The sequence below is a fragment of the Gouania willdenowi genome, chromosome 20 (genome assembly GCF_900634775.1).
Source record: "Gouania willdenowi chromosome 20, fGouWil2.1, whole genome shotgun sequence".
Classification (NCBI taxonomy): Eukaryota; Metazoa; Chordata; class Actinopteri; order Blenniiformes; family Gobiesocidae; genus Gouania; species Gouania willdenowi.
In genome coordinates, this window is record NC_041063.1 from 25,320,438 (window position 1) to 25,337,047 (window position 16,610).

Here is a 16,610-nt window from a genome sequence, read left to right on the forward strand (position 1 = left end):
TTATTAATGGCACAATATTTCGTCTTTTTTTTTTTCTTGCTTACACTTTCTACGCACATGCCTTGAGCCATAAAAACTAGTTTTTTTGTATCTACAGTACATTTCAATAATGTAGTGACAGTTAGTAGAGGTTGGAACGACATATTGTGCGATAAGTAATCGAAATGAATAAATGCCACAGGTTGTATTGAGGAGTGTACAAGTGTATATTTTAAATTCCTATAATTGGGTTGAAAAGGTCAAACCCAGAGTATTACGTTTTCCTGGTTAAAGTCCAGGAAACGTAATACAAAAGAGTTGTAACAATTAGTTTAACCTGGCAAATAAAGAGCATCACAAATCAAGCATGAAATATGGTAAAAGTGACAATAATGGGTCAACATATGCAACATTAGGTGGAAAAGTTGTGGAAAGGGTTTATAAGTGCCAAACATGTCTTGAAATTGGGAAGAATGTGCAGAAAAGGCATTGAAATTTGAAATAGGAGTAATGTAGCAAACATGCATTAAAAGGAGCAAAAATATGGCAAGAAAAAGTGATGAAAATTGGTTCAAATATGATAAATTTGGTGTTTGCAGAAAAACGGTTAAAAATAAGCAAAAATGGGCTCAAATTGTTCAAAAAATATTCTTGTTTCTTGAAGGCATCTGGCGACCCCCTCCCAGTGTCTCGCGACCCCAAGGTTGAAAACCCCCAGTCTATCGTATCATACCTATATTGGCTAATAAGCCGATGCTACATGTATGATCACAGCGTACGACTATATTCCACTTCCTTCTGGTGACATTTTGTTGTTGTTTCCAGCTGCAGGCGTTGGTCACCTGGCTCTACTTCATGCAGATTATAATCAAACGTCCAAACACAGACATGTGAGTGAAAAGGTGAGCTACAGTGTGACAGTGGAGAGCAGTGTGTGTCTGCTGTGGGACGGTCAGAGCAAGACATGGACACGTCACGGCTGCCGTACGCAACAGGAAGACACCACGTCTACAGTTACCTGCAGGTCTGGAATAAAATCAAAGAGAATCTGTGTTTTACTCACGGTTGGAGTCCATTCAAATTTTTAATTTCAATTATCCATGTTCAAATACAATTTAATTACAATGACTTTGACCAGCATTCCAGTTCAAATTAAGATTATTATTTTTCCCCTGAAAGTCAATTACAATTAAGTTCTCAATTACTGAGTCTTTAATAAATAACATAACCTTCCTTTTATGTTAGCTTTCTGTTAGCATCTCTTATGATCATGGTTCCGATTTGACCCAAAATAATTAAAAATCTGGTGTCTTAAACCAATTTGAAAGTAATTTTTTTTTTTTATCAAATTAAACAAGCCAACCATGTTTGCTCTTGAAAAAGAAATAAATCCATCTGTTGTTTCAACTGCCCTCCAAGCTCAGAAATAAATGACTAAAAATTAGCACGAAAAAACGAAATAAATTAGTCTGATAAACAGAAAAAAAAACAGACCAAAAACAATAATTATTCATGAAATAACTGTTTTATTTTTTTCAAGTGAATGCAATATATTTTTCCATATATTAGGCTTCCTAATCAACGAAAATATTGGTATTAATATTAATATAATGGTAAAATGATTCTCAGAGAACATGAAACATATTTTAATAATTGTTAACTATACAGTATATGTGTAAACCATATAAGCCTGATTCCCTAGATTTGTTTTTGATTAAAATGTAATTTACAGTTTTTTTTAAATAATTTCCATGCCAATTACAATTACAAAGTTACAAGAGCAAGAGTTTTCTCAATAGCAATTACAATTATAACTACATCACAATGGTAATTAATTTTCAATTACACAAATATAATGAAACTATTCATTCCTCACTTTTTAATTCCAGTTGCCAGATGCTGAGGCCTCTGACTGTGATTCAGCAGAAGTTAAAAAGCAGTCACGACGACATAGACGTGGATCCTTTTCTCAGGTGGTTTTACACGTTCTCTGAATCTTTTCTCCTCCTGTGGCTTTAATCACAACATTTTATAGGTTTTTAGTGATTTTAATTTCGTCTCTCCTAAACCTCAGTGAATCATTGTATGATCTGACCATCCTTGGCGTGTTATTGGTGAGCGTGCTCCTCTACATCGTGGGGATGAGGGTGTGTAGGAGAGCTGATGAAGCTTCAGAGAGGAATAGAAGAGTCCACTACCTTCCTGATAACTGCCCGTCTGACCCTCACCTGTATGTGGTCACCGTCCACACTGGCCTCTGGTCTGCAGCTCACATGAGTGCAAAGGTACTATTACCAATGTTAGTATTCATGTTCTGTTAAGCCTTTATCCATTTGATTTTTATAAACAATATGAAATCTATATTTAATTAGATGCATTCATTCATCTTTAAATTATAAAAAAAATACTATTATAGCTGCTGCTCAGCAGTAGTGGAGGCCAGGCAATTTTAGGCAAAACAAGACAGCAGCTTTCTAAAGTTCAGTTAATATGACAAAAAAAAACCACAAACACCCATTATATCTAGACCAGGGGGTCTCAACTGGTCTCACCCTGGGACCCACATTTTGCCACGGTCATTAAATCCCGACCCATTTTTGATTTTTTCGTCAATTTGACCAATTAAATTTAGTTTTTCAAAAATAGCTGTTGAAGACACATATATAATATATATAATTGTTTTGAAAACAAATCTATACATTTTCTTGTGTAACATGTATTTTACACCATGTCCAACATGTGAGACAATAAGTATTTATTTATTTATTTTTTCCCAGCTGTCCGCGACCCACTTTTGGCTCCGAACCCGACAGTTGAGAATCGCTGATTTAGACTAGTGGTGTAACCAACGATTTGATTCACATCCCGATTTAAAAAAACGACAACTAAGATTAAAGGATGGGATGTAATGATGCATTTAACTCATACATAGAATACATAGAGATCATAATATGGAGAAAAAAACTTGTTACTAATTTTTTAAATATATTTTCTTCTAACAAACTGTTTGAATTCAGAAACCAAAATAAAGTACACGTTTCTTAATTTATCACTATGCAAAGTTGAACAAAAATACATATTTTTTAAACACATAAAATAAAAATATAAGAAAAGTTTTCAAATCATAAATTACAGTGAAAAAAATAGGTGACTTTCTTTTCTTTTTTTTAAGTGCATCTTATGCTCCCGACATGGAATTCACATATTTTTTCTTAAGGAATCGTGCATGCATGTGTATTTTCTTGCACTACTTGCATACAGTCTGTTATACTGTTATTAACAAGCATCACTAAAACAGTCCCAGCGCCCCCTATTGTTTCAGCACAGTATTGAAGCACATAATGTGCTGTAACCATTTTAATCCACTCTTATTTGCATCGATTTGAAGGTGATTTAGGAGATATTACGTCCCTAATCTAGACAGCATGAAAATGTTAATAATTTGTTTTTATCAATGATTTATTGGTTCCATTATTGAAAACCTGATGTTTGAAAAGGACATTTTTGCATTGACTCCAATTGTTCACATGGTAGGGAAATTCAAAATGCTGTAAAAAACGTGTTTTTAAAAAAAATTTTTTAAATGTATTTAGCCAGAATTTGTAAATATGTTTACATTACTGTTTACAGTCAAACATGTTGATGCACTGTGGTCTCAATTTTTGATAAATCAAAAGTCTGTGTGTATGGTTTGTTTACAACAGTCTGAAGATGCTCTTGTAATTTTATTTTGGCGGGTAATTCTTCCTCACTTTGCTCATCAGGTTTACATTGTGCTGCATGGTGAAGACGGATCGTCACAAACCAAAGAATTACAAGTTCCAGGTTTTACTCTGTTCAGGAGGAACTCTCAGGACACGTTTATTTTGAGGTAAGTTCATCAAACTTTGTTAATCGAGACGTTCCGAAACACATTATTAACGAACCAAAGAAGAAGTCTAAACGTTGTACTCCACAGTACGGCTGATGATCTGGGAGCAGTGACGGGGATTCACATCTGGCACGATAACTCTGGGCCGTCCCCAGAGTGGTACATCAAACATGTGGAGGTAACCGAGGTTATTTTGTATTTGAAAAATAATAATACTTACGTAAAAATGTATTAAAATAAAAAAAAAGTAAGTTTTTTTTTTACCAATTACTAGACATTTCAGTTGACCCCATTTTAATTCCAGGTGATCCCACATGGGGTCCCGACTCCAAGGTTGAAAAACACTGTGTTAATGTTTCATTCATTCAGACAACTTTTTTCTGGAAATGGACTTTGATCTCCTGACCTGTTTCAACTTTCAACTGTCAGTCTTCCTCAGAGGCATCTGCTGATTGCTTTGATGTGTCCTTATGAGTTATTTCTGGGTGTGGTCAACGTGACACTTCTGTCAGCCTGGCCATGCCTCCTCTCGCCCATGGTCTCTGGAGAAGTGAGTCCCAGGTGTAGTGGCCACATTTAGAAAAAAACCCCTAAGCACACACCTGAGGAAGACTGACAGTGGATTGTCGAAACATGTCAGGAGATCAAAGTAAATTTCCTGAAAAAAAGAAGTTGTCTGAATAAATGAAACCATCACATATTATTTGAAAAGAAAACAAAAATTATTTGCTGGAATTATTACACGAAAGTCAAGAAAACATCAAAGCGATAAGCAGATGCCCCTGAGGAAGACTGACAGTTGGCCGTTAAAACAAGATCAAAGTGAATTTCCTGAAAAATAAATGTTGTCCGAATAAATGAAACATTAACATATTAAAAAATAGACAAAATTGACTTGCTGGAATTATTAAGTGAAAGTCAAAAAAGCTCAAAGTGTTCAGAAGATGCCTCTAAGGAAGACTGACAGTTGACAGTCGAAAGATGTCAGGAGAAGTTTTTAAACCACAACATATTATTCAAAAAGGAGACAAAATGAACTTGCTGGAAGTATTACGCAAAAGTCAAGAAAACATCAAAGCAATCAGCAGATTCCTCTGAGGAAGACTGGAAGTGGACAGTTTCCTGGGAAAAAAAGTTGCCTGAAAAAATGAAACCCTAACATGTTTAAAAAGAAGATAAAATGAACTTGCTGGAATTAAAGCTCGGTGTGTTCTGTGCTGCGTTCACGTTGTATTTTTAACCAATAAGACGACTCGCTTCCTGCTTTTTCTCCAGCTCAGCACAGCCAATGAGAGGAGGCCTGTGAGCTTGTTGCTTGGTCACTGCTGGCTGGCCGTGAACAAAGGAGATGGTCGGGTAGAGAGAACGCTGCGTGTTCGCACTGGACGGATAAGTTTCACTGAGGTGCAACACACACACACACACACACAGACACAATTGTCCTGGTGGGCCAGTCCACTACGTTGTGGAGGCAGACATGGTAACAGGTGACTAAAAACGGTCCAAAAGCAGTCAAGAGTGCCCAAAAAATGGGCAAATACAGAGGAACCAGGTGGTATGTAATGGAAAAAGGTAACTTAAATGGGCAAAATGTGGCAAACAATAGTGAAAAATGGCAAAAATGTGGAACAAAAAGAGGCTAAATGTAGGGGCAAAAGGAAACAAGTGGTGTTTATAGGGCAAAAGTTAGCTTATTTTGATAAAAAGTGGCCAAAAAAATTAAGGAAAGGACAAAAATTGGATAAAAGTGTCAAAAAGAAGTTGTAAAAATCAACAGAAAATAGTGGAAATATATATATATATATATATATATATATATATATATATATATATATATATTTATTGGCAAAAGGTAGTTAAAGTCTGATAAAAGTGTCAGAACTTTTTGAAAAGATCAGACAAAAGACGTTGCAAAATGGAAAAAGGTAATAAGGGGTTAAAAAAATCACTGATAATGTAGTGGGATGGTCTGGACACAAAATGCCAGGGATACATTTTTGTCCCAATCCACCCCTGCACACAAACACAAACACAACAACAACAACAACAACAACAATGGGGCTTTTCACAATAAAGGCTTTGTACTATGTACATCTTTGTACATCTGTACTATTAATGTTTCCAGATGTTGAGTGTAAAGCTGGTGGACTACATGGCTGACGTCCACCTCTGGATGTCTGTGTGCTGCTGCCATAGCAACGACCCCTTCACACACTCTCAGAGGCTCAGTGTGTGTCTGCTGCTGTTTTTGGGTTACGCTTGTGTCCACACGGTTCTCATCTCACAGATGGATGATCAGGTGTGTTCATCGAGTTTAAAACTACAGTTGTTTAAACCTGATTAATGGGATTTGTTGCTTTTTTTCACAGTTAAAGGTGGACGTCATCGATGTGTCGTCAGTGTCTGTGACTACAGGACTTTTAGGTGTTGCCTATGCGTTACCCGTGGCAACAGTGATGTCTTTGTTGTTTAGAATGTGTGGCAACAAGTCAAGAAAAACCAAAACTCCACCAGGAAACACAGACTGCTTTCCAAGTGAGCTTTCTTTAATAAAACCCCTGTATGAATCACTTGGTTCTTAATTTTATTTAGGTTTTTTTTGTTGTAATTTTGACTTTATTTCTTGATTTTTTTCCTCATGCAGATGTGCATTCATTTGATGACAGCGCGTTTGGAACTGATTTGTCCTTGAATGAACTCAGGATTAAAAAACAGGTTCAAATTTCTTTTTTTTTTTTTAATATTTTGATAAAGAGGTTCTCAAACTATTGGTTTGGGACCCAAAAGTTGAGGATTTTGTCCAGGAAAAAACAAGAAAATATATATTTTTTAAATATATAGCAAAGCTTTGACTATTGTCACTTCTAACAATAGCTGGCAATAATTTTAGATTTGATTTTAATGCAAGTGTAGCAATTTTTATTTTTATATATTACCTACATAAAAATTCTACTAACTTATATTTAGATTTTTAATGAATTTATTTTGTTGAATCTGTTTAGGTTGTGCTTAGTTATTAAAGCTGCCGGCGATGATTCTAATCCCCTCTTTTAACACAGAAAAAAACAAAAATATCAATAAATAAATAATTTGCTCAGGAAATAATATGTCAGATGAGTCCCGTAGGTTTTTTCACTAGGGGCGGGACTTCATCGCTTTAATTGCAATTAATTAATACAGAGAAATAATGCAGCGTGTTCTGTACTAAGTGCTGTTTTTTATTTTAATACAAAAACACATTTGCTTTGAAAAGTTTACAAAAAATCCAGAAGAGCATGAATATAGTTTACTTGCTTTGTGAAAAACGCAATAAAAATATTCTTTATTCATATTATTACATAATATTTTAGCACTCAGTGATAAAAAAATATATAATAATAAAGACTATTTTGTTGTTTAAGCTCATTTATTGTTTTAAATGATTCAGTCATATACCAAAATACATTTAAATTGGAAAAAAAATGTTGCTTCTCATGTCAAATATTGTTAGGCTATTAATTCAGATTAATCAAGATTAATTAATTACAAAGCCTCCAATTAATAAGATTTTTTTTTTCTTTAATCGAGTCCCACCCCTACAATAAATAGATCATTTGGGCAGAAAAAAGATGCAAGATGATTCCCGCAGGCAGACGCTTTTCCTTAATTCTTATGAATAGCATCAGTAATGGATGACAGTTTTTTAAATATTAGGGATCGTTGTTGGCAGCTTTAAGAGACCTGAACTCTTAAGCATAACCAGATTTTTTATAAAAATACATCTAAGTTTTTTTAACCTTATGTTTTGTAGGACCCAGATGTTTCCTCAGTGTGCACCAGAACCCCAGTGAACACAGACAGAGTCAAAGAAAGGGGGATCCTGCACACAGATGTGCTCTCACTTTTAGAAAAGGTCACGATGACGTCTAAGGAAAACAGTGCAGATCGAGCACCTCAAAGACACAAATATCAACTTTCAACCCAAAGCATCAGGATGGAGAGAACGTTCTCGTCATCTGATGTGATGCATGAAGATGCTGAAGGAGGGAACACACACATAAGAACAACACATTCTGGCCTCTGTGTGGCTTGGACTCTGTTGTTGCTGCTGTCCTCCTCCTGCCTGATGATCTCTGTGGTGCTGGGGTTGAGGTAACGCAGCGTCACTAATCATCTTTTTCTAACGTCTGTGTCACACTGTACCTGCATGTCTGTCTGCTAGGTTCAGCAGCAGAGACGTCCTGCTTTGGATTCACTCTCTCTTTGTCTCTTTGATCTGTTGCATATTCCTCATCCAGCCAGCTGTGGTAAAGTAACATCTGCATTTTATCAACCTCTCACTGCACATCTGCTTTAGAAGCACTCAGTTCTTTACTCCTTTGTGAGGCCTCATGACATACTGTTGTGTATTTTGTAGTTTAACCATGAATTTGCAAGGATTAAGTCCCCCCCCCCCCCCCCCCATGAGCCTCTATTCAAACCCATCACTCCATTAGTACCCCTTTGTTTGATTTTTATGTTGTTTACATGCTTGCATCAGAATCATCTTCTGCAGCTAGAGCAACAATGTATGGAACACATGCATTTTACTCTGCTTTAGAACAGATTTTTTTTTTACCATTTCCAGTGAGTATGGGCTTGCTTGGTTTTGATGTGCCACCCCACAACCTAAACCTAAGGTTGCATAATGCAGAATTCAGCCTACTGTGTCAGCTATGTTTAGCGACACGCATTTCAACCATATGCACCAAAAGAGCTTTAAAAATAGTTGAAATTATCTTTATTTTGTAATACAAGGAACCAACGGATTTAAAGTTTTTCTTATTTCTTTCTTTCAGGTGTTTATTATGGCTGTGATCGTCTCTGTTTGGTACCTGAAATCATCAGATATGCACAGTTTCTTCAGGATTAGTGACTTTACCCTGTGGGATGGTGATGTTAAGGACGACTTTTGGCCTTATTTCTCCGAAAAACGATGCTCTTATTTTGAAAAGGTGCTTCACAGATGGCTGTTTTGCATTGCCTACATTCCCCTTTTATTACAGTGAGTCACAGATAGTCATTTATCTCTCCTTGACAGAGGCTCGAAGCCCGTCAGCGAACTCGCTACCTCCGTCTAGTGCATCCGTTGGCTTCTGCAGAACTGAGGAGAGCTCGTGGGCAGAAGAGGAGAGAAGCTAATATTCAGGAAACACTGCGGTGTGTGTGTGTGTGTGTGTTTGGATGTGTACACCTCTTTGTAACTGACTCTTTCCTTATTTGCTGTGCAGGAACTTCCCTCTTTGTGTCACAATGCTTTTCCTAATGATGTGCACGGCCTACAGCAGCTCATCCAACGACATTTATCATCTAAACACATCCATCAGAAAACAATTAACCAGGTGACTTTAGTACACACCACGGTTGGGGTCAATTACATTTTTCAACTACAATTATGTCTTCAATTATACATGTTCAATTACAATTATGGTAACCACCATTTTTTTTTTCTAATTATCTTTAAAATGACAATGATTGTTTTTCCCTGAAAATCAATTAAAGTTACTAAAGTTCAAATTCAACAAAGCACAATTACTGAGCCTGAAATAAACAACCTCATAAAACTTGTATTTACTTTTGTGTTAGCTTTCTGTTAGCATCTCTTATGATAACGGGTCAGTTTTGACACTAAGAAATATATTACTATCATCCAATTGGTTTTTTTTATCTCTTGGTTACCTTGTTAGTAGGGATGTACGATTCGATACACTATACTGGGTTCACGATACGATTCTGTCACGATTTATTTTACAAAATGGGACTGTAAACAAATGATGACTGAAAAATATTCCTTTATTTTTTTGGGGAAAATACTGTACTATTTTCCTTTTATTTTTGATTGTCAAAAGAATCCCTTGATAAACTATTCAAAACAATGCAATTTAACTATAAATAAATCTTGAATGAAATAAAGGAATAATACAAATGAAGAAGAAGCCTATTAATTTAAATTATGGTTCTATAGTAAACAATGCAAAACTGCATAATAGTTCTTTTCCTTTTTAAAAGTGCAACTGAAAATGTATTTTGTGCCTTAACAATTGGACTTTTTAAAAAAAAAAAAACAGTCATTGCACTGTATTTACGTCAGACATTTGTTTGGACCAGCAGAGGGCGCTGGTAACCCAGTGGTCGGTAGGCATGCAGCTATTCTTGCAGTGAAGAAGAGATGCTATGCGCTAGCAGACAGAGCTAATAGAAAAACGTGACTCTTACAGATATTCACGTAATATTACAGATATTCTTTCGGTGCTAAAGGGTTATGGAATCATTTATGAACATGTTTAAGAGTAGAAGGCGGCCAGAAAAAAAGTGGTAGCAGATTCCACCCGCCGCCAACACTTCTGGACAAGAGAAGGTGCTGTTTAAAAAAAGTACTGCGATTCAATTTTCACAGCATCGACGTTAACCGTGATACCTATGAATCGATTTTTAACTGCCTTACGATTAATCATTAAATCCCTACTTGTTGGGCTTCCTAGTCAATAAAAATATTGGTATTTATATTTTTGGTGTGGGTGTCTGAGCCTTTTTTCTGTCACTATACCCCTAGAATATTTTTTTATAATAAAAAAAATGGTAAAATGACCCTCAAGCGAACTGACAAGTGCAGTAGCCATGTAGACATGAAACATATTTTAATATTTTTTAACTACGTATGTGTAAGCCATCGAACTGTAACATGGTTCCCCAGGTTTGCGTTTAATTAAATTGTAAATGGCAGTTTTTATAGAATTTTCATGCCAATTACAAAGTCAATTATCTGTACTCAATTATATTCAAATTACGATCACAACAGCAACAAATTTTGTTTTACAATTACAACTCCTATTATAATTATGTCATAATTGTGAATAATTATCAGTTATGCAAGTACAATGATAATTGACCCCAACCCTAGTACAGATAATATGTTCCAGCTCGGTGGCTTTGTCACAAAAGCCAAACTAATAACAAAGCGGTTTTTATTCCACAGAAGCCATAATAAAGCTTTCACACTCATACACAGTCATACAGAGTGGTGGAAGTGGACACAGACAACTCTGCTTGATTTACTCTACAAGAATTTAACGGTCAAATCTAAGGTGAGTCCAATATGAAAGACAAAAACCTCACACTTACTATGAATTTTTAACTAATCTATCAAAAGTTACTTATCCCTCCTTATAAAATATGTTCACAAATATTAGTCTTCCTCCTATTTTTCCTCCAGATCTCCAGTATTCTGATTGGTGAGCCAGTTCTGCAGAAGAAAGAGAAGTCTGTCACACTTCAGCGCCTGGTGAGCAATAATGACACGTTCAGGTGCATGCGTTTCTACTACACAAGAAACAAAAAGGTTTTCTTTCTCCTGTGGAACACTGGTTGGTGTTAGAGTTACTGTGCAGAAACCAGAAGTTTGATTCCTTCAAATTGGGCCTCAAACTTCTCAAACAAACAAAATGTGTTTAGACAAACTGGATTCTAAAGTAAAAGAGCAGGAATCTTGCTACACTCTTGAAAAGTCAAAAACACGTAAATTCAAACTTATAACGACTTGCTAGCGAACAGCCTCGGTACTTCCTATAAAAGAAATTCTGCATCCAGACTTAAAGATCCTGTACTACGAAGCTGGATAAGTATATCCTGATATCTCTCCGTTAGCTTCTAATAACCAAACGTTCTCCATTACAGAGCAACTGTACTACGACTCGAGAAATAAACACGTTCACTTCAGCCTGGCTACGTGCGCGCTCCTGTGACAGTTGTGGAGATTTGCAGCGTCAGACCAATCACAATCACAGAGAAACCGTAATCTCTAAAAATAACAATTTATGCTGTGCTAACTAGCTACTTAATACTCACTATACAGCTCTATTCACAATTCTCTCAAGCCAACCTACTCACCACAGATTGCAGAGTCCACAGGTGATTGTTTTTATAAAAGGGGTGGAGCCAACATTTGTGGTTAGTGATGTAAAAAGCCACCAAAAGGTCACAAACTACCATTCTTAGCCAATAGGAAAATTCTATTGTAATGGCCGGGTTTCGACCCATAGAGGGCAATCACTCTCAGGTTTTGCAACAAAATACACCAAATTTTAATACTTTGTCTAAAATGTCAAGAGTTGAACTGTTTATTACTCTTATGTGACAGTTTTGCGATCCCCCGTGAGATCGTGTCTAAAACACATGCATGTTGGCAAAGATGTGCAACCTTTCTGAGTATTTAATAAGGAAATTATTATTCCTGACTTGTTGTAAAACTGCTTAACTCGTAATAAAAATCGGATTACTAGGTTTCCATGATGACACTTCCAGGAATCTGTGGGTACCTGGGTTGCTACTCGAGATCCAGTACTGCAGTGGGCTTGGGACACACCAAGTGAGGAATTACAAACAATTACACAGTTTGCTTTGTTTTTTTGCACACAATCATCACCACTCTGCTGTTCTGCAGACCCGACGCCGCGTCCAAACTGGAGCGTCTGCAGTCAGACGTCTGGCTACGTGGACAAACGATGGAGTTGGGCTTCACCTTGTACAGCTCCTCCCTCAACCTGTACACCAGTGTAACTCTGCTAGCTGAGCGTAGCAATGGTGGCGTGACGCTAGCATCATCCAACGTCCAGTCAGTGAGGATACATCACACTCCTACCACAGGGGATTACGTTATCATGGCCTTTCAGGTACAAACACTTCAGGATGTTTGGCCTCTTTTTTTTTTTTTTAAAAGCAATCCTCCACTGTTTTTACAAATGTGGTCTAAAACCTTTACAATGTACTTATTAGAACCAAAACACATTATTTTGCACCACATTCATTTTATTAACTTTCTAAAATGGGCCTGTGTTCTCGCCATTTTGAAATCACGAGTTATTGATGATGGGACAAGCCCCCATTTGCTTGTAAACACATCCCTTTGTTTTCTATTAGAGTGAAATGTTCAGCCTGCTTTTTAGACGATTTAGCGGCTTTTTCAGTCCAAATGGCAATTTGTGCTGCTTTTCTTTGCTCTTAATCAGGGGTGTCAAACTCATTAGCTCAGGGGCCAAATACAGACCAGTTTGATCTCAAGTGAGCCACAGATTTTAGGTGGGGTGGAAAATTAATTTTTTTTTTTAATATGTGTGCCCTATTTTTCAATATCATTTCAATTCACTTTAAAAATGACTGATTTTATAACCAATATATGTGTAATTTAGAGGAATTTCGTGCAATAGTTTGTGATAAATTGCAAGATTTGTGGAAATATTGAGAATTCTTTCCACAATTTGCAATTAAAAATGACTGCATTCATGCAAGCCCCTAAAAATATTGTCGAGTTTCATTAAATTGGTGAATATGAGATATTTACAACTGGCATTTTTGGTAAATTACACAATAATTAATATTTTCTCTGTAATATTTTACTCTCTTCTGAGAGAATTGGATGCTCTAAAGGGACGGATTTGGCCCCCGGGCCTTGAGTTTGACACGTGCTCTAAATAATCCAGAAAATAAGTCAATGAAACCATTTTTGTTTACCCAAAGAGGATAAAAACAATGTGTGTCAACGTAGGGCGACAGTTCCACCTCTGCTGTTTAGTAGTGGACAATGAAGCAGAGAAGAAGAGCTCTCCTAAGGGACCTTTACTCTCTTTTAACAGTGCACTGACACGCTCTGGTGACTGAAGTTAGCGAGTAATCACGAACTGTTGAAGACACATAAACCATGAGGATAGAAGTCCTTTTGGGTGGGAGTCTTTCAACAGTCTGTGATTTACTTTAAACCAGTTTGTCCCACTTCACAACCAAAATGTTGACGTTTTTTTTTTTTTTTTTTTTACATACAGCTGGTTTTCCTCTTGTTGTCTTTGCTACGACTCAGTCAACAAGTGTCACGTGTGATACTGGAAGGACCAAAAGCTTACTGGAGAACGTACAGCAACTGGATAGAAGTAAGCTAACGCTTTTAGAGACAGACTGTAGATAAAACAGGACACACACAGACACACACACATGCTCAAATGAGTCTGCCAATGCCAACACAACAGGACAAACAGGATCAGGACGACCTCACTGAAAGGACAAAGCGACCTGCTGCAGTTAGGATGAAGATGGACGAGGCCAAAGCACACACACGGGTTTAGATTGAGCAGAAAAAAAGAGTTTAATTGCAGCTCTGCTAAGGGTGTAAGAAAAAATGATTTCAGAGATACAGACTCTTTCCAAAAAAATAGAATATCATGAAAAAGTTGTTTAATTTCCATAATTCCATTCAAAAAGTGAAACTTTCATAGATTATAGATTCAGGGACACAATTTAAAGTATTTATTTATTTATTTTTACATAATTTGGGCTTCCAGCTCATACAACCCACAAAAACAGGAATTCAAAAAATTAGAATACTGTGAAGAAATCACCATTTACTTCTCAGTTTTTGCAGAAAAAAAGAGGAGAAGAAGGACTGGACTGTTGGCCAGTGGTCCATGGTCCTCTTTTCTGATGAAAGTAAAGTGTCTTTCATTTGGGAATCGAGGTTCAAGGGTTTGGAGGAAGACGGGTGAGGAACAGAACCCAAGTTGCTTGAGGTCCAGTGTGAAATATCCACAGTCAGTCATAATTTGGGGTGAAATGTTCTGTTCTGTTCTTAACCCTTCTTCATGTGTTATCAAATTCACGTTATCTTTTTTTCCATTACAAAACTTTATTCGATATCATTTTAACTTTTATACACTATATTGTCTTCATTGAGAAGGTACTTTTTTCGCTCCAGAAGGACATTAATCTAGGTGAAATGAGACAAAATGGCTCCTTTGAGAGAAAAGGTTACAGACGTCTGTGAAGTTCCAGCAATCTTTTTGAGAATTACTTCTTGCAAGTAAAAAAAAATTAAACAAATTGTTTTATTTCAAACCATTTTGTACCTGTAAAGATGAATTTTGTAATAATTGATAGTGATATAACGTGATGTACTGTATATAATATTGTTTAATATCGTATTGATACATGCAAATCGTGAATCGTATCGTGAGTACCTTGTCAATGTACACCCCTAAGCTGTGCAGTAGAAACATGGCCGACTCCTCTGTTTCCCTCTCTACAGGTCATTCTGCTGACTGTGACGCTGATCTATTATGTCTACTACGTCAATCGCTCGGCTGTTATGGTGGAAGCTGTGGAGCAGCTGCAGACACACAACCACACAGAGCGTGCTGATATCAGAACACTGGCCGCCTGCGAACAAGTGAGAGGAAGAAGGAAATCCTCCTAGTGAGCTTTGATTTATCCTTCGTTAGAGGATTTCTAACAGGTGTTTCATTTGATTTTCCAGTTTCTTCGAACTCTTCGAGGTATTTTACTCTTCCTCCTCATCGTTCAGTGTGTGGCTGTGCTGAGGATGAGTCGGACCTTTGCTGTTCCTGTTACACTATTCACCCGTTCACTGTCCAGACTCACATGGCCCGTGGTAAAAACAACACACACTTAGAATCATTAAACACAAGACGTGATGTTAAACCGTCCTTTGTGCTAAAAGATGAGGTTTACAGTTTTAGAGTGTCTGAATTTAAATAACAACACGATAAAGTTTCCTTACTCTGCAAACTTTAATCATGCACACAAGAAAACAACAATAAATACAGTTTATATACTCAATTATTATTAGGCAGTTATTGTTTATTATACACAAATATTAGAAATTAAAAAAAATTATCCAAAGGAGGCATTCAAACTAGGGCTGGGACTTTAATGCGTTAGTTGAAATAAATTAATTATAGAAAAAAAAAAAAGTACTTTAAAAAAAAAACACGCAGTTAATCACACTTTTTTTGCACTCCAACTAGCACAGAATGTCGCTCATTTCACGAGTTCCCCGTATACCCATAATACTGATACACAGACTACGGGAGAACCCGAGGAGAAGTGTTTCCTGTGCTTCGTTGACGTTAAATCGGAAAAATTGTGGAATAACGTCAGGAAATTTACTGGATTTTGGAAAAATTGAGAGTTCTTTTAACAATTTGAGATGAAGAATGACTGCTATCCGGACCTTGACTTTGACACCTGTGCCCTTTTTGTATTGTGTTCTAATAAAACTGTGTGGAGCTGACATCTTGTGTTCTGCGTTCTAGATTTCAGGTGTGATCCTCCAGTTTGCCTTGTCCTCCTGTGGAACTTTACTGTACCCCGTTTCCTTCAAATCTAATCTTTACTGGTGCCTCAAAACTGTCAGAAGCAACGTCATCTCTAGAGAAATCTCTGGAGTTTTCAGCTTGTCTTCCTTCGTGGTTTGCACCATCGTGGTATGAATAATCTACTACAACTATGTGTTTGCTTTAAAATCCAGAAAACAGAAAGCGTTAAATATGAGATTAAGATATCTGACAATGATTCATTTCACAGGCGGTGGCTGTCGTCACGTCAACGTTCAAAAGGGTCAAACGAAATCAAAGCCGAAGAAATGCCTTTACTGTAGCAGAAATGGCTTCTAGCATCAAAGTCAAAGTCTCTGAGGCGACAGGACGACACAGCCGCAGATGGAGCGACAACAACAAGGAGAGACATGTAAGAAATGTACACTGTAAACATGGATGTGATTATTGTGGAATATACAGTTATTTTCTATATTTTTTCTTTATCTTTAGATCAGAATCAGAAAAAACTTTATTTATCCCCGAGAGGTAATTAGAAAGGCAAAGAGCGGCATATTAAAAAATAATAACTAAGCAAGACCTGTATTCGCATGGCGAATACGTATTTGGCAATTTCAAAAAAATTG

At 36.7% G+C, this 16,610-nt stretch overlaps 1 protein-coding gene across 1 annotated transcript in view; it reads left to right on the forward strand.

Moving 5' to 3' along the window:
• The window catches only part of pkd1l1 (polycystin 1 like 1, transient receptor potential channel interacting), a 38,320-nt gene that overhangs the window by 19,597 nt on the left and 2,113 nt on the right, over positions 1 to 16,610 (forward strand). The window contains exons 26-48 of the mRNA XM_028434102.1: positions 805 to 1,003; positions 1,869 to 1,952; positions 2,054 to 2,264; positions 3,744 to 3,850; positions 3,938 to 4,028; positions 5,126 to 5,254; positions 5,976 to 6,149; positions 6,220 to 6,385; positions 6,495 to 6,565; positions 7,641 to 7,981; positions 8,052 to 8,136; positions 8,668 to 8,823; positions 8,910 to 9,028; positions 9,100 to 9,210; positions 10,845 to 10,953; positions 11,082 to 11,150; positions 12,148 to 12,233; positions 12,309 to 12,537; positions 13,684 to 13,788; positions 14,937 to 15,077; positions 15,165 to 15,299; positions 15,964 to 16,134; positions 16,235 to 16,396. Coding sequence (XP_028289903.1) covers positions 805 to 1,003; positions 1,869 to 1,952; positions 2,054 to 2,264; positions 3,744 to 3,850; positions 3,938 to 4,028; positions 5,126 to 5,254; positions 5,976 to 6,149; positions 6,220 to 6,385; positions 6,495 to 6,565; positions 7,641 to 7,981; positions 8,052 to 8,136; positions 8,668 to 8,823; positions 8,910 to 9,028; positions 9,100 to 9,210; positions 10,845 to 10,953; positions 11,082 to 11,150; positions 12,148 to 12,233; positions 12,309 to 12,537; positions 13,684 to 13,788; positions 14,937 to 15,077; positions 15,165 to 15,299; positions 15,964 to 16,134; positions 16,235 to 16,396 — 3,251 coding nt within the window. The remainder of the gene's footprint in view (positions 1 to 804; positions 1,004 to 1,868; positions 1,953 to 2,053; positions 2,265 to 3,743; positions 3,851 to 3,937; positions 4,029 to 5,125; positions 5,255 to 5,975; positions 6,150 to 6,219; positions 6,386 to 6,494; positions 6,566 to 7,640; positions 7,982 to 8,051; positions 8,137 to 8,667; positions 8,824 to 8,909; positions 9,029 to 9,099; positions 9,211 to 10,844; positions 10,954 to 11,081; positions 11,151 to 12,147; positions 12,234 to 12,308; positions 12,538 to 13,683; positions 13,789 to 14,936; positions 15,078 to 15,164; positions 15,300 to 15,963; positions 16,135 to 16,234; positions 16,397 to 16,610) is intronic.